The 25,555-nt window shown below is 51.6% G+C and overlaps 2 protein-coding genes across 7 annotated transcripts in view; one reads left to right on the top strand and one right to left on the bottom strand.

Moving 5' to 3' along the window:
* SIRT3 (sirtuin 3) overlaps nt 1-19,372 on the top strand; it is a 21,775-nt gene extending 2,403 nt beyond the window's left edge. For 2 of the 5 annotated variants that reach the window (XM_055301144.1, XM_055301141.1), the window contains exons 2-8: nt 3,388-3,535; nt 4,458-4,646; nt 4,736-4,968; nt 6,691-6,791; nt 12,983-13,144; nt 17,252-17,461; nt 18,844-19,372. In XM_055301144.1, coding sequence (XP_055157119.1) covers nt 3,459-3,535; nt 4,458-4,646; nt 4,736-4,968; nt 6,691-6,791; nt 12,983-13,144; nt 17,252-17,461; nt 18,844-18,864 — 993 coding nt within the window. In that variant the 5' untranslated portion in view covers nt 3,388-3,458 and the 3' untranslated portion in view covers nt 18,865-19,372. Of the gene's footprint in view, nt 1-1,385; nt 1,666-2,112; nt 2,297-3,387; nt 3,651-4,457; nt 4,647-4,735; nt 4,969-6,690; nt 6,792-12,982; nt 13,145-17,251; nt 17,462-18,843 lie in introns of those variants that run through there. The other 3 variants (XM_055301142.1, XM_055301146.1, XM_055301145.1) reach the window with 3 other exon arrangements.
* RIC8A (RIC8 guanine nucleotide exchange factor A) lies at nt 19,123-25,555 on the bottom strand. Of its 2 annotated transcripts, XR_008661321.1 has the most exons (11): nt 25,331-25,555; nt 25,091-25,138; nt 24,418-25,005; nt 23,882-23,973; nt 23,209-23,359; nt 22,077-22,172; nt 21,850-21,994; nt 21,632-21,776; nt 21,117-21,236; nt 20,179-20,703; nt 19,123-19,260 (listed from the first exon to the last, which is right to left on the bottom strand). XR_008661321.1 is itself a non-coding variant. In XM_055301139.1 (10 exons), exons 1-10 carry the CDS (start codon nt 25,412-25,414, stop codon nt 20,583-20,585), a joined length of 1,590 nt encoding a protein of 529 aa, XP_055157114.1. In that variant the 5' UTR covers nt 25,415-25,555; the 3' UTR covers nt 19,917-20,582. The 2 variants fall into 2 exon arrangements, 1 of the variants encoding a protein (XP_055157114.1); XM_055301139.1 differs by lacking the exon at nt 19,123-19,260 and having other exon boundaries at nt 19,917-20,703.

Below are 25,555 nucleotides of genomic sequence, written 5' to 3'. Positions count from 1 at the left end.
CACTGGCTGGGCAGGGCTCTCACTGGCTGGGCTGGGCTCTCACTGGCTGGGCTGGGCTCTCACTGGCTGGGCTGTGTCTCACTGGCTGGGCTGTGTCTCACTGGCTGGGCTGGGCTCTCACTGGCTGGGCTGTGTCTCACTGGCTGGGCTGGGCTCTCACTGGCTGGGCTGTGTCTCACTGGCTGGGCTGGGCTCTCACTGGCTGGGCTGTGTCTCACTGGCTGGGCTGGGCTCTCACTGGCTGGGCTGGGCTCTCACTGGCTGGGCTGGGCTCTCACTGGCTGGGCTGGGCTGTGTTTCACTGGCTGGGCTGGGCTCTCACTGGCTGTGCTGTGTCTCACTGGCTGGGCTGGGCTCTCACTGGCTGGGCTGTGTCTCACTGGCTGGGCAGGGCTCTCACTGGCTGGGCAGGGCTCTCACTGGCTGGGCTGGGCTCTCACTGGCTGGGCAGGGCTCTCACTGGCTGGGCTGGGCTCTCACTGGCTGGGCTGTGTCTCACTGGCTGGGCTGGGCTCTCACTGGCTGGGCTGTGTCTCACTGGCTGGGCTGGGCTCTCACTGGCTGGGCTGTGTCTCACTGGCTGGGCTGGGCTCTCACTGGCTGGGCTGTGTCTCACTGGCTGGGCTGGGCTCTCACTGGCTGGGCTGTGTCTCACTGGCTGGGCTGGGCTCTCACTGGCTGGGCTGTGTCTCACTGGCTGGGCAGGGCTCTCACTGGCTGGGCAGGGCTCTCACTGGCTGGGCTGGGCTCTCACTGGCTGGGCTGGGCTCTCACTGGCTGGGCTGTGTCTCACTGGCTGGGCTGTGTCTCACTGGCTGGGCTGGGCTCTCACTGGCTGGGCTGTGTCTCACTGGCTGGGCTGGGCTCTCACTGGCTGGGCTGTGTCTCACTGGCTGGGCTGGGCTCTCACTGGCTGGGCTGTGTCTCACTGGCTGGGCTGGGCTCTCACTGGCTGGGCTCTCACTGGCTGGGCTGGGCTCTCACTGGCTGGGCTGGGCTCTCATTGGCTGGGCTCTCCCCGCTGGGCTGGGCTCTCTCCGCTGGGCTGTGACTGGCTCTCCGGGCTGGGGCGCCTGTGCTGGAGGATCTCGCCTTCCTCGCGCTGGCGCCGCGAAGCCCGGCTTCCTCCGTCTGCGGGAAGGGGGGGAGCGCCCCCTGCTGGTGTCCGCCGTGCGTTAGGCGCCGCCCGTTCTTCCGGTTCTCATTGCCTGGGGACCGAACGCGGGCGGGGGGATGGCGTGGGCGCACAGCGGTTAAAGTACCTTAGGTGCGCAGCAGCGGATTCATGCTTCAGGACTGGTGCATCTGCGTGATGCCGTCTTACAGCTACTACAAGTACCGGTGAGGAGTTTAAGGGATGCCGAGCGATCTTCTATTCAATCCAGGGCCCTTTACTGCGCTGACCGGTGTCCCAGCAGGTGAACCCCGTTCCGGTCTAGACAGCACTGCGGGTGAGGGACGCACTCCCACAAGACAGCCCCCAGTTCAGACACCAACCAGCTTGTCTCCTGTGCTTCCGACTGACCGGCTATGGAGCCGGGTCCTCAGGGTCATCTCTGGTTTCGTTCGTTTGCTGGAGCAGCTCACAGACCTCGGGAGACCAGCTGACCGAGTGGATTGCAGTTTTATTGACTGAATGAGAGGCCGGGTGGAGCGATACATGGGGTGAGGTCTGCAGGGGTCCCTGGTCCCTTCTGCCTCCTGGAGTTTGGGGCCCAGGGGCCTGGGCAGGTGGTTCACTGACCTGGAAGCCCTCTGACCCCTCCCCCCCTTGAGTTTTGATGGAGGCTCCAACCCTCCAATCACAGTTGGTTAGCCCTGACCCCCAGCCCCCATCCTTAGGACCTTCCCAAAGTCCCCTCATGAACATATACCCAGCTGTGGTGGGTAGGGGTTGGGTAGGTAAGACGGGACGCCCACCTTACCTCCACAGCTCTGGGGGATCTCTGGAACTGAGGACAAGAGACCAGCCATGGTCACAAGAGATGTGCCCTTTGCTCTTAGAAATTCCGAGGGTTTGGGGATGAAGATCAAAAACGTATTTATTATAAATCACAATATCACAATTTCCCTTTAATTCCTTTTATGTTTTTCCTAATAACTTGCATGTAGGAGGAGCTCAGTAAATGTTTGGGTGAAGACTGTAGGGGAAGGGTTGTTCCAGATGCTGAGTGACATGGGGCGTTTAACAGCTGTGGCTGTGGCCAGAGCACCTTCTCTTCCTGACCATCCAGCCAGTCTTCACTAGAAAATCTCCTTTGGAGACTTAGAAACTTGCACTCAGAAAAACTGCTTGGTAGGTGCTTTTACAAAAATCTCTGATGCAGCACAACTTCTTCGAGGTCTGTGGGCATCTCTGCAGGAGTGGGGAGGAGAAGGGGGAGGCACTGTTTTCTGTGCTGTGTGTACTTCCTATACTTTCTGAGGAAAAGATCTACAGCTATAGGTCTTCTCGAGCAAGACTGTGAGAATCATTTCTTGCTCTTGGCACTAGCAGCCAAGGCTCGGTATGTGTGAGTGACCTGGTGAGACCAGCAGCAAGCTAGGGCTCTGACTGTCCTTTCGCTCTGCACACGCACCTTCCTTTGTTCTCCTCCCTTTTCTCTGGTACGTACGTTTCAGAAATCCATTCTTTTGAAAACCAAGATGATGCTTTATGTGGTGGGCGAAGCAGCAACCCAGAAGCAAGTGGGCTGTGAGCAGCAAGTCCCTGACCCCAGGGTAGAGTGTGTGAGGTGCCGTGCAGGGCCACCGCGGGAAGGGAGGGATGTGAGCCTCCCCGAAGAAGCAGGGAATCAAATGAGGGCAAAGTGATTGCTCATTGGGGTTCAGCAGCAGCTTCACGAAAGAGGTGGCATTTGGTCCTGGCCTTGGCTGTGGGAGATTTGGACATACTGAGGGGAAGAAAGGTCTTTTCAGGGCAGAGGGAGCTGGGTTTGGGACATAGACAAGAGCCAGGGGGCCCTTTTACTTGGTTGGAAAGGGGGTATATAAGAGGGCATGGAGTTGGAATTGTCACTGGGGGGGGGATATGCTGTGTTAGGGTGGGGAGCAGAGAGTTTCAGGGAAAGCCTCACTGACCGTGTGTCCACTGGGTGGGTCTGCACAGAGCTTGCAGTGCTGGTTCTGTAAGGAGCAAAGGAATACAACAGACAAGGAGCAAACAGGAGAGTGAGTTGGGGCCATACTTCTAGAAGATTCATACTCCTGAATTGTTCTGATGTGTATCTGACAATGTGCTTTTAGGGTGCTTATTTCTTGCCTGCATCACAAATGAGTAAAAGAAGTGCTGTCGGTTTCCTGTTTTTATGTCTGTATTCACTTTAGATTCGTCACTCATTTGAGGAGGGTTGTCAATTCCATTTGTTGAATCTCTTTTCCCATCAGGGTGGAGGAGTCTCTATACCGGAGTCAGAGATGTCCTGGGGGAGGGTCATCAACGGCCTTCTCCCGGAAGAATGGACATGGGGGCCGCCAGTCTTTGGGGTGTGAGAAAGGCGCCCTGTGCAGTGGAGCTGGCAGTCCTGAACTCTGGGTGAGTTGCCAGCGTGATACCAGGAGATGAAGAAGTCGTGCAGCTTGGTCAGATGCCAGGCAGGGGCCCTAAGAGCAGAGCAGTAAGCCCAGAGGCCCTTCCAGGCGTGTATGAGGTGAGGCTCTAGTGACACATACCTCCCATGGCTGCAGACTCACTGCAGTGGGACATTTTCAGAGACGAGAAAGGCTTTGTGTTCTTCATACTACTTTTGTTTCTTCCTGTTGCTTTCCTGGTTATAGAGTCATATTTTATAAGTCCTGAGGTCCTGCTGAAGCCTGTGATTTGTTCATTGTGTTTTGCTCTCTTTTCCTACAGAAGACCATCCAGTGTCCCTAATACCATAGCCTTGTGAGCGTCTCGGCTCCTGGCTCCTGGGGGTGACTTGAGAAACCTTCCAGTGGTTTGCAGAGAGAACCTGAGCTGAGTCTACCCACTGCAGTCAGAGCATGAGTGTTTCTTTCTGGAATGGTCTCTAGAACCCATTTTTCCTCCTGATGATATTTGATGTACAGTCTGAGACATTGGCTTTCTTTAAATGTCACTGTGTATTTGTCACATCCCGGGTACGCTGCAGTGTATGTCTCTACAGAGAGCACACCCAGAGCCCCCACTAAGCCCCTACACCTTTGGTGTGGACCCTTGTTCTCTTAGTGCTGGCACTGGATAGCAGGAATTAAGAGATGATACATCCCTTGTTTGCACAGTTCCAAGTAATCTGAATTTTTTGCTCCCAAATAAGTTTTGATTTCTGAGTTGACACTTCTTTCTCTTGTAGCCCAGTAGTCACCCATGATGAGAAAAGTGATCATTTTGGGGCGCAGGAGGGAGGTGTCTGATCATTCTCATTGCTGGGGGTGGTAGGAGGGCTAGCATGAGCTTGACAGTCCCTGGTCACCTGGCCACTCTCTTTTTCTGTCAGCATTACAGGCGGAAGAAGACCCATATCTTTTTCCACTAGAACCTCAAGCATCTTTGGAAGCGGAGGTGACCATAAGAAGAAGCTTTTTCTGCAGGATATAGCAGAACTGATTCGAGCCAGAGCCTGCCAGAGGGTGCTGGTCATGGTGGGGGCTGGCATCAGCACGCCCAGCGGCATTCCGGACTTCAGGTGCCCAGCAGCTCCTCCCTTGGCACCCCGGTCGGCCTCATGGCCCTGCCTCTTCCTCAGGGCTCAGAGCCTCTTGCTGTTCTTCGCAGGTCTCCCGGGAGCGGCCTCTATAGCAACCTGCAACAGTATGACCTCCCATACCCCGAGGCTGTTTTTGAGCTGGCTTTCTTCTCTCACAACCCCAAGCCCTTTTTCACTTTGGCCAAGGAGCTGTACCTTAAGAAATACAGGCCCAACATCATACACTACTTCCTCCGACTGCTCCACGACAAGGGGCTGCTTCTGCGTCTCTACACGCAGAATATCGATGGGCTCGAGAGAGGTGAGCTCTCCGCCTGTCGCCACCTCCTCTCTGCACAGAAGGCTTGGGTGCCTGTCCTCTGGTTGATTTCAAGCCAGCTAGTGATGCCATTGTCCCTGACAAAAAGTGCACCATGTGTCTAAGAGTCACTGTTGGGATCTCATTGGTGGACCTGATGTTCTGGCATAGTTGCTGGGCTGTGAGTTTTGGACAGAACTAAAATTGACATCAGGAGCTTCTAGTTTTGCTAATCTGGTAGGGTGATTTTGTTTAAAGAAATTTATTATGACATTTTTTGAGCACATAAAAATAAAGAGAGGAATGTAATAAACCCCCATGCCTTCATCATAGCCAGTCCTTACTTTATCTGTGTCTTCCTACCCCCACCTTTTCTCTCACCCCTGGTTATCTTGAAGCAAATCCCTGACATCATAAACTTAATCTATAAATAGTCTCTAAGTACTTCACTGGTTATTTCTAGAAGATAAAGACTTTTATGTATTTTTAAAGATTTTTTTAAATTTATTTATTCATGAGAGACACACATACACAGAGAGTGGCAGAGGGAGAAGCAGACTCCATGCAGGGAGCTCAACATGGGACTCGATCCCGGGTCTCCAGGATCCCACCCTGGGATGAAGGTGGCACTAAACCACTCAGCCACCCGGGCTGCCCCAAGACTTTTAAAATATAATTACAATGCCATTGTCCACAGAGAGACCACTATTAATGCCTTAGTATTATCAAACAGGATGTGTAATGGTTTCTGACTGTGTCGATAGCAGCCACAACCAGTAGTTCACAGATGCTGCATCTTAGAGAGACACTCACCGAGCCTTTCTCTTATGGGCATCGATGCTGCTGATGGGTGCTGTTAGAGCTGACTTAGCATCTTGTGATTTGAAAAAAGGAGTCATTCCTGGACTCCAGGAAAATGATTCCTTGCTAGAAGGGTTCTGCAGCTTGGAACTACATAGGCAGCAGTGGATACCCCACGGGGATGATCTTTTCTGGAGATGGAGTAGGACAGGCCTTGTGGGAAGGTGGGAGCATCTGGCTGTGGCTTTAGCATATGGAGGTTTTGACAATAACGGGAATAGTGGAAGCCACTTGTGGCTGGGGCTGCTTGCCACCCACAGCTCAGTGGCTGGCAGTGGGAACAGGGAACTGTCATAAGTTACCTCTGTTTTTCTGCAGTTTTTTGGAAGCTACTGTCTTTATATAGTTTTCTTGAGGGAGAGTATGAGAGCATGCGTGCATGTACCCGTCGGGGGAGGAGCAGAGGGAGAGGGAGAACCCCAAGCTGACTCCGTGGAGCACGGAGTGTGAAGCCTGCCTGGGGCCCAACGCCACGGCCCTGAGATCATGACCTGAGCCAAAATCAAGAGTCAGATGCTCAACTGACTGGGCCACGCAGGTGCCCCTATATAGTTTTTTCACTTTTGCTTGGTCTCTATGGAATAGGTAATTTTTCCCTAGGTATCAAATATAATTTTATCTGAGTTTATAGCAAACTTGTTGGCAGGCTTTGTTTTACCGTAATTTGGCTCCGTCTGGAAGCCCTCATCCCTGGTGCTCATTCTGGTCAGTGGGACATCATCTGTAGGTGGGGGAGGCACGGATAGCCAGGCTTGCACTGAAGGCTGTGACTCCCTCTGGGGTCTGCCAAGTTCAGAGTTTACGTGCTGGGGCTTGTGCACCCACCCTGGGGCCAGCAGCACTTAGCTTTGGTTTGAATTTCAGTATCTGGGATCCCTGCCTCAAAGCTGGTTGAAGCTCATGGATCCTTCGCCTCCGCCACGTGCACTGTCTGCCGAAGACCCTCCTCAGCGAAGGACATTTGGGTGAGTTGTCACGCTGACGGTTCTCTCCCTTCTGCACTTTGCAGTGGGAGTGATCTGGAATAGTGACATTTTATAAGCATTGTATTGGAAGACACCAGAACTGTAAAGCTGTGGAGTGCTTTTCTTTGTTTTCAAATTGGAAAAGTAATACACACTTGTAAAAAATTAAGAAATATGTAGGGAAAAACATATCTCCCTTCAACCTATAGGGAGTTTCTATAGCCCACTCTTAACAGTTTAGTGTATAATGTTCTAAACCTTTAAAAAAAAAAAAGGCGTATCTAAACGTACGTGGCCGTGTCTGTATCCTTACACTACACAGTGACAATTTTTTTAAATTAATGGGATTATTAAAATTCTTAAAAATTTATTTGTGAGAACATGAGCAAGAGGGGCAGAGGGAGAGGGAGAGAGAATCTCAAGCCAACTTCCCACTGAACACAGAGTCCGATGTAGGGCCTGATCTTATGACCCTGAGATCATGACCTGAGCTGAAACCAAGAGTTTGCGGCGCTTAAGCGACTGAGCCACCCAGGCTCCCCAGTAATAGGATTATTAGGGTTAATGTTCTACAACCTGCTTTGTTATAGAACAAAACTTCATGGATGTCTGTGTCAATAACTACAGCTTTGCTTACTATTTTTAGTAACCGGAGTGTTAACATGTAGCCATTCACCTACTGTGGGGTATTTTTTGATGTTTGTTATTTTTACTCTTAGGTTTAATGCATCAATTATACCTGTGCTCATACCCTTGTGTACTTCTGGGGATGTTTCTGTAGGATGGGTTTCTACAATCAGAATAGGATAGACTGGAAAATCTTAAATAAAGATGAAACTCTGAAATATTGATGAGGCATATGTTTTATTTTTTAATGAGTTGAAAATCACATAACCATAAAATTAAACATTTTAAAGTGTACAATTCATTAGCATTTAATGTATTTCCCAGTGTTGTGCAACTACTACCTCAGTCTGATTCCAGAACATTTTCATCACCCCAAAGGAAAACTCTGTACCCACTAATCAGTTAACCCCTGCTACACAACCCTGGGGAACCACTGATCCTTTTACTGTCTCCATGGTTTTGTCTTTTCTAGAATTTCAGAGTTGGACTCATACATATGCAGCCTTTTCAGACTTCCGTCACTTAGATGCCTTTAAGTTTCTCCCATGTCTTTTCATGCCTTCATAGCTCACATCTTTTTAGTGTTGAATAATATTCCCTTGTGTGGTTGGGCCTTAGTTATCCATTCATCTACTAAAGGACATCTCGGCCGCTTCTGTGTTTTGGCAATTATGAACAAAGCTGCTATAAACATCCACATGCGATATTTTTGCATGGACATGACTTTTCAGCATCTTTGGTAAATACCAAGGAACATGAGTGCTGGATTGTATGGTCGGTGCATGTTTAGTGCCTTTCAATGTGGCTGTACCACTTTCTATTTCCACCAGCAGTGAATAAGAGCACGCAGCATTTGGTTTTGTCCATGTTCTAGAATTTGGCTGTTCTGATGGTATTGTGTTGTTTTAATGTGCAATTCCATGGTGACATATGATGTGGAGTATCTTTTCAAATGCTCATTTGCTACCTATGCATCTTCTTTGGTGAGCTGTCTACTCAGGTCTTTGGCCCATTTTTAAATTAGGTTGATCACTTTCTTATTGTTGAGTTTTAAGAATTTTTTGTATATCATGGATAACAATCCTTTATGAGATGTCTTTTGTAAATATTTTCTTCTTTGCAAATATTGTCTTCTCATTTTCTTGACAGTGTCTTTCACAGAGCAGGGGTTTCACTTTAATGAGGTCTAATATATTTTTCTTTCATGAATTGTGCCTTTGGTGTTATCTCTGAAAAGTCATTTGCTGCAACTCTTGTTCTGTGTAATAGCAGCAGAGGGGATCCCTGGGTGGCTCAGCGGTTTAGTGCCTGCCTTCGGCCCAGGGCCTGATCCTGGAGACTCGGGATTGAGTCCCACATCGGGCTCCCTGCATGGAGCCTGCTTCTCCCTCTGCCTGTGTCTCTGCCTCTCTCTCTCTCTCTCTCTCTCTCTCTCTCCCTCTCCCTCTCCCTCTCCCCCTCTCTGTCTCTCATGAATAAATAAATAAAATCCTTTTTAAAAAGCAGCAGAGGGGATCCCTGGGTGGCGCAGCGGTTTAGCGCCTGCCTTTGGCCCAGGGCGCGATCCTGGAGACCCGGGATCGAATCCCACGTCGGGCTCCCGGTGCATGGAGCCTGCTTCTCCCTCTGCCTGTGTCTCTGCCTCTCTTTCTCTCTCTCTGTGTGTGACTATCATAAATAAATAAAAATTAAAAAAAAAAAGAAAACCCTTTAAAAAAAAAATAAAAAGCAGCAGAAACAAGTGGGGTTGGGGGGAGCTGGGGTGGGGGAGCTGGTTGTTTAGAGGCCTCCATTTACTGGAGTGAAAATTGAGAATGATAGTGGTCTTTCTTTTAGGTGACTCATCTAGGATGCCAGAGAGGTGGTTTGCCAAATTAAATAAACCTGGAGTGTACAGTTTCCCATAAGATGCTGGTTCAGCTCATTAATAAGTAGAGTTAAAGGCTACCTGGGTGGATTTAGCATCTAAAGGAAGAATTTTCTTTGAAGACAGTGTGGTGTCAGTTGTATAGTCATGAACATTTTCATCAGGCTTTTCTGCGCAAGCTTGAATCCTGTCCAGTCAGCAGGCTTAGGAGGTACTGTAATCCTTTGGTGGAGATTTCTAGCGAGTTCTAGCACTTTGCCAAAACTTTAGGCATCTGTTTCTCTCAGTCCCTTTCAGGGTGCTCCCATTGAGCTGGTTTCATCCAGCGTTTGGTCTGACCCTCAGCAGTAAGTATGTGGACCAATTGATACAAATCTGAGAAATCAGATCAGTAAGTTTGAATAACTGTTAAATCTTCAAACATAATAGGGTCCTCAGTCACTTTGGGAAATTGTTTCAGTACGTCTCCAAATTCAGCCTTAGTCTGGGCAGCGTAAGCCATTTGGCGTTCATTTGGACCTCCAGCAGAGTTTACTTTAGAGGGGTAGGTGTTAATAGGGTCAGGAGAGGAGGGGTGGGGAGAGGTTTGGAGATAAAGGGAAGCTCGGTGAAAGGATTAGAAGGAGGAATGGGTATAGGGGAGGGGAGGGCCAGTGCCAAGGGAAGAGGGAAAAGGCTCCAGAGGCAGGGCCCGAGTATAAGGTGGCCCCACCTGTCTGGAGACAAAAAGGGTGGGAAGGGGAAGAGGCCTCAGAAGCCCCGTTGACTTCTTACAGTTGTTTGCCTCCTTGCAAAATACTATTTCTAAATTAACTGAGGCGAACAAACTTTGAATCCTAAAAATGTTTGGAAGCCTCAAGGTACCAATTAAAATAAGCATCCAATACAGTGTTGACAAGTTTCCAGCCATGGCTGTCCAATTCCATTGTGAGAAAAGTCAATTTGGGGAGATGGGAAGTTCCCCACGATGGCTGTTGAGGTTGTGAATGCCTTTTGGTTGAGTCAGTCCATTTAGTTAAGAATGCACACGAGGAAGGGCCACCATTCTGAAACCTAGAACTGGCTGAGGTCCCAGAAGTGTGGGCGCAAGGCCGTCCTCACAGCATTTTGATCGCTGGGATCCCACTTCCCAGAGGCTTTTCTCTAGAGGGAAGAGAACAATGTCTAAACGGCACAGTTCCAGTAGGAACAGCCTAGCTCTAGAAAGGAGTCAGACCAAAGGCCAAATGAGTACTCTCAGGAAGGACAAAGCCTTAAAACAGGTCCTGAATAAAGGCTGGAGAGCTCAGAACAGAGAGTGAAGCTCACGTCCAGGAGACGACTATTCTCAAACCCCAGGGCCGGCAAGAGAGCAGCAAGCCTGACCAGGTCTGTGGGGACCGGCACCTGTGTGTTTGCTCACCAGCCTCAGAGCCGCTGGAGGTAGCTGCCTGCGTCCCACTTCTGACACCAGGTAACGTTTTCCTTAAAAATAAAATTGCCAGCTATTTTACCAACAAATGGGTTTATTCAGGAGAGTGGAAAATTGTAATTTGGGACAAGCAAGCTATGACAAAACCGTAGGCACCTCCAAACAACAAAGGAGAGGGACATTTGATGGAGAGGAAGGAGTAGGGAGGGGCTTGAGAGACAGGTCTGGGGAATAATGGTGTCTCACCAGCTGATCGCTGGGGTAGCCAATTTGTTGTAGAGGGGGGGTGGACATCTTCCCCTGTTGGGACCTGCCATTGATGGTTCTTCCTGTTGAGGGTTCTTCTGTTGGGTCTGTAGTTCACACTTCTTCATGTGATTGATGTTTGAGCAGTAGGGCTCCTTCCGACCTCCTGAATCCACATTAGCAGGGTTTCCCTTTATTAATTTTCATAATGTCCAGCACCATTTGTTGAAGAGATGAGATTTGGTCCTTTGTCAAAGAAGAGCTGACTGTATTTGTGTGAGGGTACTTCCAGCCTCTCTGTTCTGTTCCCCTGATCTATTCTGCTCCCTACAGTAGAGCCACAATCCTGATTCCTGTGGCTTTTTATAATAAGTCTTGAAGTCAGATAGTGTCAGTCTTGTCCTTTGCCATCAATATTGTGTTGGCTATTCTGGTCTTTTGCTTTCCATATAAACTTTAGAATCAGTTTGTATCTGTTCTCTGCTTATTTTTAAATATTTTCTCTTTGTCTTTGGAGTTTTAGAGTTTTACACTGTTACTGGGGTACCTCTCCATATGGATTTCCTTTTGTGTACTTATTCTGCTTAAAATTTATAGGGCTTTCTGAATCTGTGGTTTTTCATCATTAGTGGAAAAATCCCTGACTGTTGCCTCTCAGATGTCAATTGCATCTCCCACTCCCTCACCTCCCTTGTGGAGCTCTACTTAAACTCCCATGAGACCTCACGCTCCCACCTGTGGCTCTTCTGTGTGTTCCATCTTGCTTCTCTGTGCTGTGTTCTGAATAATGTCTTTTGATCTATTTTCCAGTTTACCAACCTTCTATTCTGTTGTATAAAATAAGGTTCTTCCACTGAGTGCTAATTTTTGTTACTGTTTTGTTTGGAAAAGGTTTAATGAGATGCAAAACCTCAATCAGCTGTGGGCTCATTTCCAGATCTGAATTACTTGTCCCATTTTTTTCTTCCTAATTTCTATTTGAATTTAGTTAGTTTACATATAGCGTAATATCAGTTTCAGGAGTACAATTTAGTGATTTATCACCTATATACAACACCCAGTGCTCATCACAATAATGCCTTCCTAATTTTGTTACTTTTATTACTGGAAGTTCTCTTTGGTTCTTTTTCAAATCCACTACATTATTTTTTATAGTTTTCTATCCCCAACAGATACTTCAAACCCTTTAAAAAAAAATTAAACACAAAATGGCCTTAATGTGTCTCTAATAGTATCTGAAGTCTCTGAGTAGTGTCTCTTTGGTCTGTTGTGTCTGCTGGTTCTGGCTGGGCTCAGCTTGCTAAGACAGGGCCAGGAAGGTTTGTCTTAGAAAGCTGGTGTCCTCGTTCTTAGGCTCCTTCCTTTGACACCCAGCCCAGCACATGAACACAGGCATCTTAGGGCAGAGCAGTGATTTGCGTCTACCTCACCTTGGCCTGCAAGCTAGTGGTCTGTGGAAACGCTGCTTACAGCTCCTGCTTGAATGCCTTCCAGGTCTAGGGTGATGTCATGATCACTTCAATCAGGGACAAACTTTATACCAGCTTTCTCATTGAATCATGTCTAGTGTAGGCCAAATGCCTGCAGAGTACCTCCTGAGGACTGTGTCACATACTGAATATTTCCTTAGCATCTGAATGTCTCTGATAAGCCCCTGAAGGGCACAGCCTGGCGTTACATGTGCTAGATATCGTGGGCTCTTCAGGATGCACCTTCAAATACTCCAATGTGTCCCCAGTTTCAGGGAGCCATTGAAACAAAATTGGCAAAATGTCAATAAATGCCAAATCTGGGTTCATTATTCAGCTGTTGTGAATGTTTGAAAATTTCTTAGTAAAAGCAGTCTTTTTAAAAAGTTTTATTTAAATTAGGTAATGTACAGTGTTACATTAGTTTCAGGTGTATGATCTAGTGACTCACTTCCATACGTCGCCTGGTGCTCCTCACAGCAAGTGCACTCCCCACCCCGCCTCCTCCCGTCTGGCAGCCTGAGTATGTCGTGACATTGTCCTTGGCCTGTTGTCTATGTGTGTTGCACAGGCCGACGTGAGCATGGACAAGATTCCCCGCTGCCCAGTGTGCACTGGTGTTGTGAAGCCTGACATCGTGTTCTTTGGGGAGACACTGCCTCAGAGGTTCCTGCTGCATGTACTTGATTTCCCAATGGCAGATCTGCTGCTCATCCTCGGGACCTCCCTGGAGGTTTGTCAGCAGGTCCAGTGGTGGACTGAGTGTGCAGGGGGCAGGGGAGGCTATGAGGACAGGGCCGAGGAGGTGAGGCTGCTGGGGCTGGGGGTGGCACCAGCTGCTCTTGGGAGCCTTCACATCTGGCGTCCTAGCTTCGGAAGATGAGTAGGTTCAACTGGTCGGGAAGCAGAGGTATTCCTGGCCAAGAGGTTGGCAGTCTGGGCAGAATGGGGAAGAGGGAGGGTGCTCAGCTTTGGAGGCACCATCAGCATGGGTGGGGCACGGTGTGTAAGGGAAGGGAGGAAGGAGGGACCTGGAGAGTAGGGCAGGACAGACTTACCAGGCCACATCACAGAGGCTGGTTTTGTGCTAGAAGCGGTGGACTTGAAGTGGTTGAGCCAGGGGCTTAGCCAGTGCTCAAGGTCCCAGAACCTGCTGGGGAGTGGGGATTGAAGGAGATGCCTGGGAGGTGGGTTCTCATGAAGGTGAGGCTGTGGGCCCGGTCAGATCATGTGACCATGAGAGAGGACAAAGAGAAGAACGGCTGGACTTGGGGGCAGGAGATGGAGTGGTCTGGTTGTGTCTGTGGGCACTCAGGCCTTTTTTTGGTAACAAGGTATTTGGAGGGAGGGTTCCGAGCTCAGTTCTGTACAATTGTGTTTGAGGTACCTAGGACACACCTGTGGACACATTCTAGAAGCTGGTCTACCTCTAGATCTGAAGCTCAGGATGTGACAAGAGCAACAAATGCGACCCTGCGATGAGCTCTGCCTGGTTGGGTGCCGGTGCCGAGGAGCAGAAGCGCCAGAAAGGCCTATGCTCAGGGCCCCGGTTGGCCACAGAGGCCTAGAGTTAGGTGCATTCATCCAGCAAATGCGCCCGCTATGTGCCGGGCCCTGTTGTAGGGCCTTGGACAGACAGTATGATGTTGCAAGCACGTGACACAGTGTTAGGTGCTGACACATGGGTGAAATAACAAGTGGGACAGGAAGGCTGGGAAGGGTTAGGAACTGATTGGGACATTAGCTTGGTTTCCATGACTGTTGGGAAGGGGACCCCGGAGCTGAGGGCAGAAGGGGATGCACATGTCAGCTGAGGGTGTCTGCCAGCAGGCACTGCGCAGTGGCCACAGCCACATGGAGTGAGTGAGCAGAGGGCAACAGTGACAGGGTCTGACCTCCTGACCCCGCGGGTGTTGTGGCGGGGAGAGCTGCTGGAGACCCTGCAGGTGGTGGTCCGGGTGGCGATGGCGGGTGGCCAGGTAACGCCGCAGAGGGCAGTGTTCATACGTCACATAGATCGAGGGCGAAGGAAGGAATCCCTCCACCTCCTCCAGCACCGCGAGTGTTATGCGGTGTCCTCACAGCTTTTCTGCTGCACCTTGTGGTGACCTTTTAACCAGAGGTGGGGCAGCACCGTGCATAGAGACCAACTACCTTGTTAGCGCCCAGTGTCCCTGCTGGGACCCCCTAGTCAGAGTGCTTGTCTCTAGCACCGAGTAATCTGCAGTATTGCTCCAACTTCATCTCATATGCTGTGTGGAAGAAATACTCAGCAATAAACTTGATTATTAATTGCCCCTCCAGATCCCACTGAGTTGTGACATAATAATTGTATATAAACCAAATGATGTTTACTAAAATCTGAAATATTCTGAATTCTGGAACACACCCAGCCCCCAGAGTTTTAAGATAAGGGATGATGGATGAATAACTAAGCAAATTTCTATTGATGGGCAACAAAAATAAAGTAAATAGATTTTATATTAAAAATAATGTAGTGGGATCCCTGGGTGGCGCAGTGGTTTGGCGCCTGCCTTTGGCCCAGGGCGCGATCCTGGAGACCCGGGATCGAATCCCACGTCGGGCTCCCGGTGCATGGAGCCTGCTTCTCCCTCTGCCTGTGTCTCTGCCTCTCTCTCTCTCTGTGTGACTATCATAAATAAATAAATAAATAAATAAATAAATAAATAAATAAATAAATAAATAAATAAAGTGAATAACCAAGTGTACACATGTTCACACATTCATGTGAGAACCTCAGTAAATAGGAGATGTTGCCTTCCAGAAAAATACACTATGTAAACTGTCACCAGTCATATATGAGTGGCCATTTTCCTCATCCTCCCCAACAGCAAACATTACCTGTGTTTAAGTTTATCCATCTGATTTGGCTAGAAATTGTGTGTGTGTGTGTGTGTGTGTGTGTGTGTGTGTGTGAGAGAGAGAGAGAGAGAGAGAGAGATCTCACATTTCTGTAATAGTGAAGTTCATCTTTTCATGTTTTATTAACCACTGTATTCTCTTTGGATTGCATATTTGTATCTCTTGCTCATTTTCATCCTTTTTTTTTCTTAGTCATTAGATTAGCAATATAAATCCATAAATGATATAAAATGTTTAAAATTAGTTTAGCAATTAGCAATATTTGTGACATGTTGTAAAATGCTTGCAGTTTATGGTGATGAGGTTTAAAAATTATTTTCTACGTCGTATTTTTATGTAGATAATAATGTGATAGTATTATGTAGTCAGACCTATCATGACTTTCCTTTGTCTCATCTGACTTATCAGGCCTTAAGGGTCCTTTCCTACCTTTACTTATAAAACCTAAGTCGTCGTCTTCTTTTTTTTTTTTTTTATTTTTAAATTTTTTTTATTTATTTATTTATGATAGTCACAGAGAGAGAGAGAGAGAGGCAGAGACACAGGCAGAGGGAGAAGCAGGCTCCATGCACCGGGAGCCCGACGTGGGATTCGATCCCGGGTCTCCAGGATCGCGCCCTGGGCCAAAGGCAGGCGCTAAACCGCTGCGCCACCCAGGGATCCCTCTTTTTTTTTTTTTTTTAAAGATTTTATTTATTGATTCATGAGAAATACAGAGAAAGAGAGGGGGGCGGGGCAGAGACACAGGAGAGGGAGAAGCAGGCTCCATGCAGGGAGCCTGACCTGGGACTCCATCCAGGGTCTCCAGGATCACACCCTGGGCTGAAGGCAGCACTAAACCGCTGAGCCACCTGCGCTGCCCTGAAGGCAGACACAACCCACTAAGCCACCCAGGCACCCCTATTACTTCTGTTTACTATTTATCTTTGAATTTTTGTTGACCTTTTCCTGTCTACTGTTATCTCCTATCCCATTGGTTTTGTGGCTTTATATATCTCCATTTCTTTTTTTTTAATAAATTTTTATTGGTGTTCAATTTACCAACATACAGAATAACACCCAGTGCTCATCCCGTCAAGTGTCCCCCTCAGTGCCCGTCACCCATTCACCCCCACCCCCCGCCCTCCTCCCCCTCCACCACCCCCAGTTCATTTCCCAGAGTTAGAAGCCTTTATGTTCTGTCTCCCTTTCTGATATTTCCCACACATTTCTTCTCCCTTCCCTTATATTCCCTTTCACTATTATTCATATTCCCCAAATGAATGAGAACATACACTGTTTGTCCTCCGATTGCTAAGTCTTCTTTAAGAATTGTTTTGTTTACATGTAAATCACGTAACATTTCTTTCACTCACCCGAAATTTTTTCAGCGAAGGCAGGAATTGAGCATTTTCCTCCCAGATAATAAGCCAGTCTCAATTATCTCTTTCTTAATATTATTGCTTCTGAATGGAAATTTCACGTGGGAGCTGGATGAAGCAGCCCAAAGGCACCGAGTTGGGACTCCCCAGAAGTCTAAATGGTGGAGAGTGTGCAGAGGTGGGGCATCCACCCCTATGGGCGCCCCAGGAGCCCCCTGTGAGCCCAGGTCCTTGTTCCCAAGGAGCAAGGGCAGACAGACGAGATGCTGCTGGGAGGTGACGTGTGTGGTGGGGCAGGACAGATAAGAGAGGGCGCAGTTGCTGGACCCTAGATGTGCCTGGGCAGGGAGACCCGCAGAGGCCAGGACGTGTGGGAAGCAGAAGGACATGGACAGAGGCATAGAGGGACCCAGGCCTAGAGCCCGGGCAGGCTGTGTGACTAGAAGAAAGGAAATGGTGGTGTATGTGCCCTGTATCCAAGGCTTTACCATCGGTCTGAGCTGCCCTTTCAAAGCCTCAGGCTGTGCATGAAGTGTCCTGCGGGGCTTGGAGGACAGGGTGGGTGCTGGCCTCCTCACGTGTGGGCAATTTTTCAGGTAGAACCTTTCGCCAGCTTGTCTGAGGCTGTGCGGAGCTCAGTGCCCCGACTGCTCATCAACCGGGACGTGGTGGGGCCCTTTGCCTGGTGTCCTCGCAGCAGGGATGTGGTCCAGCTGGGGGATGTGGTTCACAGCGTGGAAAGGCTGGTGGAGCTTCTGGGCTGGAGAGAAGAGCTGCAGGACCTCATCCAGCAGGAAACCGAAAAGGTACAGACTGCAAGCAGGGTCCTCGCTGCTCTGGGGTCCAGGTACCCCTGATGTGGAGCCCTGGCTGGCTAAGACAGTGACAGGAATAGCGCACATCCGTGTTAACCCAGTCCCGGCCACTATCCGAGGCTGTCCGTGTGCTTACAAGAGCGACGCTGGCTGCCTGTTCCCCAGCGGCGGAGCTGCGGTTGGGTGCAGGCAGACCAGCTGGGTCCTCTAAGTAAAGCACCACCAGCAGCTAGCTCCGGGCTGAGTGTGGCTCGGAAATGAGCTTTGAGGAGCTGAACTTGTGTGTGCTGATGTGGGGTGAAGCCCACCCTGGGAAGGCGTTCCTGTGATGATCACGAGAGTTGCTGGCCCGTATCGATCTGCTGCGGGTGCAAAGCCAAAGACGCTCGCTGCTCCTGAGGTTCCAAACCTGTTCCAAGTGAAGTTTCCCAGGAGAATCGGTTAGCGTGCATGGCCCTGGCATGAGTGCTGATTTTCTAAAGGAGGCAGCATTAAGCTTTCGAAGTCCAGTCATTGCAGAGGATCCTCATGTGACACCGCCCAGGGGGCAGGGGTCTCGGGTCCGGGGTCAGGCCTTCCCCTCACCCTTCTGGGCAGAAGCCCCCAGCCTCTGGCTGCAGTCTGCTTTCTTACCAAGTTGAACCAAAGAAAGAATATAAGGCTTATTAAAGCCAGGAGACTTCCACACATTTTAGACATTGTGGCTGCTGTTTTTTCTATCCCTCCATTCCAGAATTTGGCTCTAATGGCTAAAATGTAGGCTGGTATCACCCCTTATCTCATTATAAATGTCAAAGTCATATTGCTGGATCATTTTAGGGAAGTAGAGAATGCAGGTAGCTCCGGAGCCTATACTTTGCACATCAGGAGGACAGGCAGCGGGTGGGCAGCGGGTGCTTTGGTCAGATCCACCTAGCAGCTTCCTGGCTCTGACGTCCTATTTCCGTACAAGACTAAGCCAAGTGGCCCCCAAGGACTTTTGGAAGAAGTCCTACAGACTTTGGTCTGTGCGATTTTATAATCTTATGTGAAGATGTAATTAAAATCTTTATAATTTTATGTAAAGTGGGTTCTGGTTTTGGTTTACGCATACGAAGAGTTGCTATCCAATAGGAAATACCGAGGGATGAGCTGCAGTCCACCTTGGGGTTAATTCCACAAATAATGCCTATTTTTGAGCTTGTGAGCTTCAGCACATCTCACCTGGTTACTTAAATGAAGCCCTGTGTTTTGCCGCCCAGCCCCGCTGGCGTCATGTTACTTGGGCTCAACGGCAGCATTGGCAGAGGCAGAAAAGCTTTTATTTGATTAAATAGTTGGAACCCAGGCCCTGAGATCTGCAGGACTGATTCCCTTTCTCCTCCATGTTCCAGCTCGATGGACGGGACGGATAGGATGATGGCTGGTCCCCCACCCCTCCTGGGAACAGAAACGGTTCCAAGGAGTCACTGCTCACCTCTGAGTAAACAGTTTTGGCTGAACCAGGACCGGTGGCCTGAGGAAGAGTGTGAGGCTGCCCGAGTCGTGTTCTGCTCACACTGTGGGCCACCCCAATCTTGGGTGCCAAGCTGCCGGCATCTTTCTGCTGTTTGACTCTTCAGTCTGAAGCTCTTGATGCCAAACAAAAGCTTTCTTCTGACAGTGACCCTCTTGAACTCAGACCAACAGGAAGCCCAGACTGAATCTGCTCAGTGTCCAGGTCTCCATCTGAAGGGCAGGCTCAGCCTCTGTCCCTTAGACCTGGTCTTGGGCTGAGTGGCCACAGCTGTTCCAAAGGTGTGGTCCTGGGTCTGAAGTAATACAATAGGGTCCTATAGTCTGTTGGCCTCTTTTGTGGGGTTATCTTTAATTAGAGAAATGTTCATTTTTGGCATGAAATAAACACTGTGGTCTCAAAGGGAATGTGGGTGTTGACAATGGATGTAGAAAGGGGACCTTGGGCGTGTGTGGACATTCCTCCCCACTGGAATAACTCAAGGATGGAGAACATGCCCCTGGATTCACCCTGGAGTGGGGCCTAGTGCTGTTTCCCACAGAGCCCCAGCACCCCTCATTGAAGGGCGTCGTACCTTGTTCACTCTACCTGGATGCCTCCCCCTCAGCTTCCCCAACAGGCCTTCCCAGTAACCCCCTCAGGATTAACCTCTATGTGGTGGAAGGCGTTTCTGAGAAAACCTCAGCTGGCCCCTGGCTCACCCCGCACTTCTTGCTCCTTGCTCCTGTCGAGGCCCTTTGTGCTGGGGCTGCTGCAAGGCCCAGCTTGGACAGCACCACTCAGGCACACCTTCCTGATCGCTGGCTCCTACCCTGCGTGTGGTCCCTCCTGCTAGGCATCGTTTCCCTGCCCATGGCACACTTAACAGACTCCTCAAAAACAGATGTGACTAATGTTGTAGAAAAAGGGCTGAATTCTGAAAAGAATGAAATTAATTCCTCATACATAGGCTCCTGCTTGAAACTCTTTATTCCAAGATGGTGTTTCTAAGATGCTTTGTGTAACGTGATAGAAATCCAGACTTAGGGTTTTACAAGGTACATTTTCCTCATGTATTTATGGTCTACGCCAGTGGGAAGGTCAGGACTCCACTGTCACAAGCGGTGAGCGCTTGGGTGCTGTGGATACTAGAGCAGATGGCTGAGCGAGGACCTAGGATGCAGAAGAGGCTACCAGTCCTGAGCTCAGTGGGGACAGAAGTAGCAGCGCATACCTTGGATGTATGTTTCTGTCCTTAGTGTGTACAGTTCTGGCAAGCTCTTTTCCTGTGAACTGCAGCACTTGCTTGCTGTGGAAGCTCTAGGCAGGCATGCCAGACTGGGACATGCTTGGGTGTGCCCACACTCAGCCTCTGCCCCCATCCTCTTGGCACACACCCGAGGCCACTTCATCAGTAGAAATCAAGGCTGAGTTCCCAGAGTCGCAGCAGGACCAGACCCTCACAGTCCTAAAGATAAGAAACCGGACCAGAAACAAATCATTAACAGAACTTTGGAGGTAAAGAGAGAGAGGGATCTCTGAGCTGGAGAGAGGGACATGGTTTCCCCGGGTCACAGTCCCAAGGACATCTCTGGAAGCAGCACCAGTTCTGAAGGGGGAACAGAAGCCTGGCTGTCCTCAGTCGGGGTCTGAGTCAGGTTCCGAGGAGAGCTGCCCCTCCATGGTCTCACAGATAGCATCCTGCAGAGACGTCAGCTGACCCCGGGGACTCATCCCCATGGGCTGGATGACTCTGTGCCTGCGAGGGAAGAACACGGTGAGGCTGGGGAAGGGGCCCGGCAGGTGGGGCAGTCCCGCTCACCCCTGGCTCCATGCATGTGCTCCAAGCTGCTCCCGTTTACTAGGGAAGCCAGGGTAGGAACTTGTGTCAGACACGCCTGAGTCCCAACTACTACCTGGTGGCTTTGGGGCCTTACACAGTCTCTTAATTTCTCTAGGTCTCAATTTTCATCTCATCTATGAGATAAACCTAATACCAACCTCAAATCTAATCCTTTCCTGAGGTGTTTCCTTTGTCTCCAACCTGAGTGAGGCAGCCCTGCGTAAGCCCGTCACTGACCCCACCCCCTGCAGCTCACTAGGCTGGACCCGGGCCTGGGATTCTGTTCTCCCTTCTCCCCGCCAGGGGCCCCTCCTCACCACACCACGCACCTGGAGAGCTTGTCAAACATGTTCACCAGCTTCATGGCCTCGTGCTCCTTCTGCTCCTCCGTCATGCCCTCCATGGGGTTGGGCGGCTTTTCCTCCACCCTCCCGGTCACCGGGTTTATGCTGCTTCCCAGCGGAGGGGACATAGGGAATGCATGAGTGACTCTCTAGAACAAGAGGCAGCTGCCCCGGGTGGGTGGAGTCCTACACATCCTGCTTGGGCCTGGACTGCCAAGAAACCCATTCTCCTAGGAATGGCAAGAAGCAAGGTGGCTGCAGGGGCCTCCCTCCAGGAGCAGCAGTGAACCAGTTCCTGCCACCTGGATCTGCTGGTCCCCTAACTGCCTGGCTCCTGCAGCCCATGTTCTCAATGGAATAACCTGATACCAAGAACCAGGGCCTGACTCCCCAAAGTCTGACCCATCTGTCATCCTGTCCCACTCACCCTGCGGGACCCTGTGGGTGTGGGAACTGGGACCAGGCCGAGTGAGGGCAGCCAAGGGTGGAGGGGCACACACCTGGCCTTGGCTTCCTTGTACTCATCTGTGTCTGTGTCCTCGTCCTCCGAATACTGGCCCTCAGGCCGGCTGCCTGCCATGAGGCCCCTGGCAGCCAGGAGGCCGGCAGCATTCCCGTAGCCCGTGTACTTGATGAATCGGGGCACTGAGGAGCAGGGCAGAGGTCAGTTTATGAAGGTGGGCAAGGGGCAGGTGTGGGGGCAGATCCCAGCACTCACCACTCTCAGAGCACAGGACAAACAGAAACTCCGCGGCCACTCGCTTCACGTCAGTGTCCAGGTGCGTCATGAGGCGAACAAGCTTGTTCCGCAACAGCTCCCCGACCTCAGGCCGAGTCCTCACGTCCCGCAGTGGGGGCAGCACCTGGGAGGCAGCCGTCCCTCAGCCTGGGCCTGGAGCGGCTGGGGTCTGACCAGGGTTCCGTCTTGGCCCCTAGCCCCCATACCTGGGCCTTCAGGAACTTCCTGGCCGGGCGGTGCATGCGAGCACACTCCGTCAGCACGCTCAGCACGGGGGCCACACTCTCTTTCAGCCGGTGCGTCTGCAGAGGAGCCTCTGTCACCGGGGCTATGCCCCCACCTGACCTGAGGTCAGGGGGCTACACGCGCACACCAGATGGTCCTGGCAGGAGGCGCTTGGGAAGACGCCTTGCCACAGTTAGTCAGCTGAGGGGCCAAGAGTGGGCGTTGGGTGTCTGGGAGCCTCAAGGGGCCGCGGATGGAACTGCACTTAGGGCTCTCGTGTGCTCTGGGACTTGGGGCCACTCATCTACTCTAACCTCCTCACCCACACACCAAAGTCGTAGAGAAGATACAAAACATTCGTAGTCGTTAGCACACCAGTGGCACGTGACCCGTCCTCAAAAAATAGTGACCAAAACGCAAAAACAAAATCCCTACCCTGTGGGCTTCATGGACCCAGTGAGCAAAGAGCTCCTGTCCTTCCCCGGCTTCCCCCCTCCCAGTGACCTCCCTGCCCCCGCCCCCCGCCCCCAGGTTGTGGTAGGAGCAGACAGTCACAACCTTGATGTGCAATGCAAGGGACCCAGCTCATAGCGCACGTGAGCAACGTGACAACTAATCTCACTCCATCTTGCTCTGCAGCATCCCAGAGGGGCTGGTTGGAGGTCTGGGTGGCCAACGTCGTGTGTGCAGGCATGGGAACCAGGCAGCCTCTGGCTCGAGGTGGTGGTGGGTTCCCCAAGGCATGCCAAGAGACAAGTGTCGCTCGTCCCGAGGGCTGCCTGCACACAGCAATGCTAGCGCTCTGACGGCACAGGCAAGGACTCTAGAGAGAGCCACAAACAGCTCTAAGACACAAACTCCGCTGTTGACTCTGAAAACCCGTTGAGATAACCAGCACAGGTAAAACCTTCAAGTGTGTGCGTGTGAGAGGGGCCACATGTTTCTGAGGGAGAAAGAATCTGGTTTTCTGCCAAACTGGACCACGAAGCAGCTGGAGAAATGGCCCGAATCACACTCTGCTTACCAGTGTGACCGTAAAAAAAAACAGTGACCAAGGCTGCTTGGGAAAGTCAGAGCCACTGAGGACCCCACAGGTCAGGTCCCTCTGCCCACCTGGTGCAGACGCTTCTCCAGAAAGCTGAGAAGGACGTGAATCACATCCATGTTCGCTCCCAGGAACTCCAGGGAGCCTTTGTGTGGCTCCAGGGTAAGGAGGACGTCCAGACACTTGAGGGGCAAGTTCCCCAGGAGATTCACTGTGTGGCTGAGGACAGATCAGGAGGAGGGCTTGATAGGTCCGACCCCCCAGCATAAGTACAAGCCTTGCTGCCCCCTAAAAAGGCCGCGTGTGACTTGAACTAGCATCTAGGGATTTGATGACCAGAACCAGGGGCCGGTACTGAGGGTGAGACTGACCCTAGAGATGTTCCCACATAGTCGGTGGGGTGAGTTCCTAAGAAAGGGGGCACGCTCCGTCTGGGTTGAAGCCCCGTGGACAATCTCTGGAGCGCCAGAACCTGCCCAGGCACAAGTCACCGAAACAAAGCTCAGCAGTTACTCGCTAACTACCACGTGGTTGGTTACTACTAACTCCACTGCAGACACACATACCGTTCTTGGATTCGTTTCTCTTGCCCTAGCCCCTTACTGTGGACACGCACTGATGGAAATCCCACCCCTGTAGGTGAAGGCTCTCCAGGGGGAAGCCTAGCCGACAGCCAGGGTGGGAACCGCTGTCTAGACCCCTGAGCACACTTCCCTTCCATCGAACGGGCCCCACCCTCACCCGTGGAACTCCTCTGTGCGGTCTCCAGCAGCAGCGACCATCACACAGTGCCGCAGAATGGTCCCCAGGTGCCGATAAAGGGCCGCATCTTCCTGACCAAAAAGAAAGGGGTTCCTGTGAGAGGAGGCCCCACTCTGGGATCACATGCACGGACCACACATCTTCTCTACTGTGTGCCCAACCCCTCGTCCTCCCCTACGTAGCCTTGAAAGCATTTCCTTAACCAAGACCATTACCAGGTCTTCTTGGGATAAAAATCACAACCTACTCTAGCGCCCTGCTCATGACCTCTCCATGCACCAAACAGCCCTCCTACCAGGCTGCATGTGCCAGGTATGCCCTCTGCCTCTCTCGGACACAGTCTCTGAAGGCCCCTGCACATGATGTACAGCTCCCTGCCTCCTCCCGATAGGCTGAGAGCTCCTCCCGTCCTCTCCCCATCTGATACCTGGAACCCGCAAGTTCGCTATAGGCAAACAGAACCAGCAAGCATCCACATCGTTAAGCCCTACCTGTGGGCTCAGGTCAGTCCTCACCTCATCTACCTCCCTCTTGATGGAGTCGAAGGTGATATTGAAGAGCACTTTGAGGATCTCCATGGCCCGCTCGGTCTCCTGGGGAGGAAGAAGCTCTGGGGGGTTGTCGTCAGGGCTCATTCCCAGGGTCAGCTCCAGCGCATCAGTCAACAGGTGCACTCCCCGCAATTCCTGAAACAGCTGCTGCCTAACGTCGGTGCGAAGTGCCGTGAGCAAGAAGAGGAGGCGCAGATCAAAGAACTGGATGTCGTGTGGAAAGCTACTCTTGCGATACAGCCCCACGCGCTCTGCGAGCCTCACCACCAGGCGGGCCTCTGCTGCCAGCACCTGTGCCACCGGGCTGCTCAGCACGAGGTTGCACAGGCACTTCAGGGACTCGAGGACAACGTCCATGTCCAGAGGCTCCGGGCCAGACCCCTCCAAGGCGATGCCGGCATAACAGGCAAGGGCCTGCAGGCTCTGGCGGCTGGTGAAAGGGTCCAGGCAGCTTCGGTCCCTGGACAGGATGCGGATGCTCTGCAGCCAGGTGACGCGGCGGGGGGGTGGCAAGCCCTGCTCCAGGACCGAGACCAGCAGCTCCGCCAGCCTCTGTGGGCGGGAAGAAGAGCGGCTCCAGCAGGCCCCCTACCCCGGGGCCACGCGCCCCCGCCCCCTGCCCTCGGTCCGCACCCACCTTCCGGTCCTCCTGCTGGGCGTCGTCAAACGTGAAGCTCTGGGAGTTCTGCAGAGACGGGGAGGCTCAGCGGGCTGGGCCGCCGCGGGCGCCCGCACCCCCCCCCGCCTCTCTCCGCCCCCCAGCGTGCGCACAGACCCCGGCCCCTCCGCCGCGCGCCGCCCGCAGGCCCCGGTCCGCACACGCGAGCCCCGCCCGGCCCACCTCTTCCGTGCAAGCACGTTCACGGCTCGCGCTCACCTCCCGGTTGTACGTGCGCAGAGCCTCCATGATCACGTCCTCCTCGCCCGCTTCCACAGCATCCGCTACCACCCGGGGATCCATGGCGCCTCCGGGATCCCGCGCCGAGCCGGCGGGAAGGGGAGCTGCTTCCCGGCTCCAGGCGGAGTTCCGCCACTCCGCCCCGACTGGGCGCGCGGGCCAGGCCGGGAGTGGGAGCGCGAGGGGCGGGGCGGGGCCAGGGCT

This window comes from Nyctereutes procyonoides, unplaced genomic scaffold, assembly GCF_905146905.1.
Source record: "Nyctereutes procyonoides isolate TBG_1078 unplaced genomic scaffold, NYPRO_anot_genome, whole genome shotgun sequence".
In the NCBI taxonomy this organism is placed as follows: domain Eukaryota; kingdom Metazoa; phylum Chordata; class Mammalia; order Carnivora; family Canidae; genus Nyctereutes; species Nyctereutes procyonoides.
This window is presented reverse-complemented; position numbering and strand designations above follow the sequence as displayed.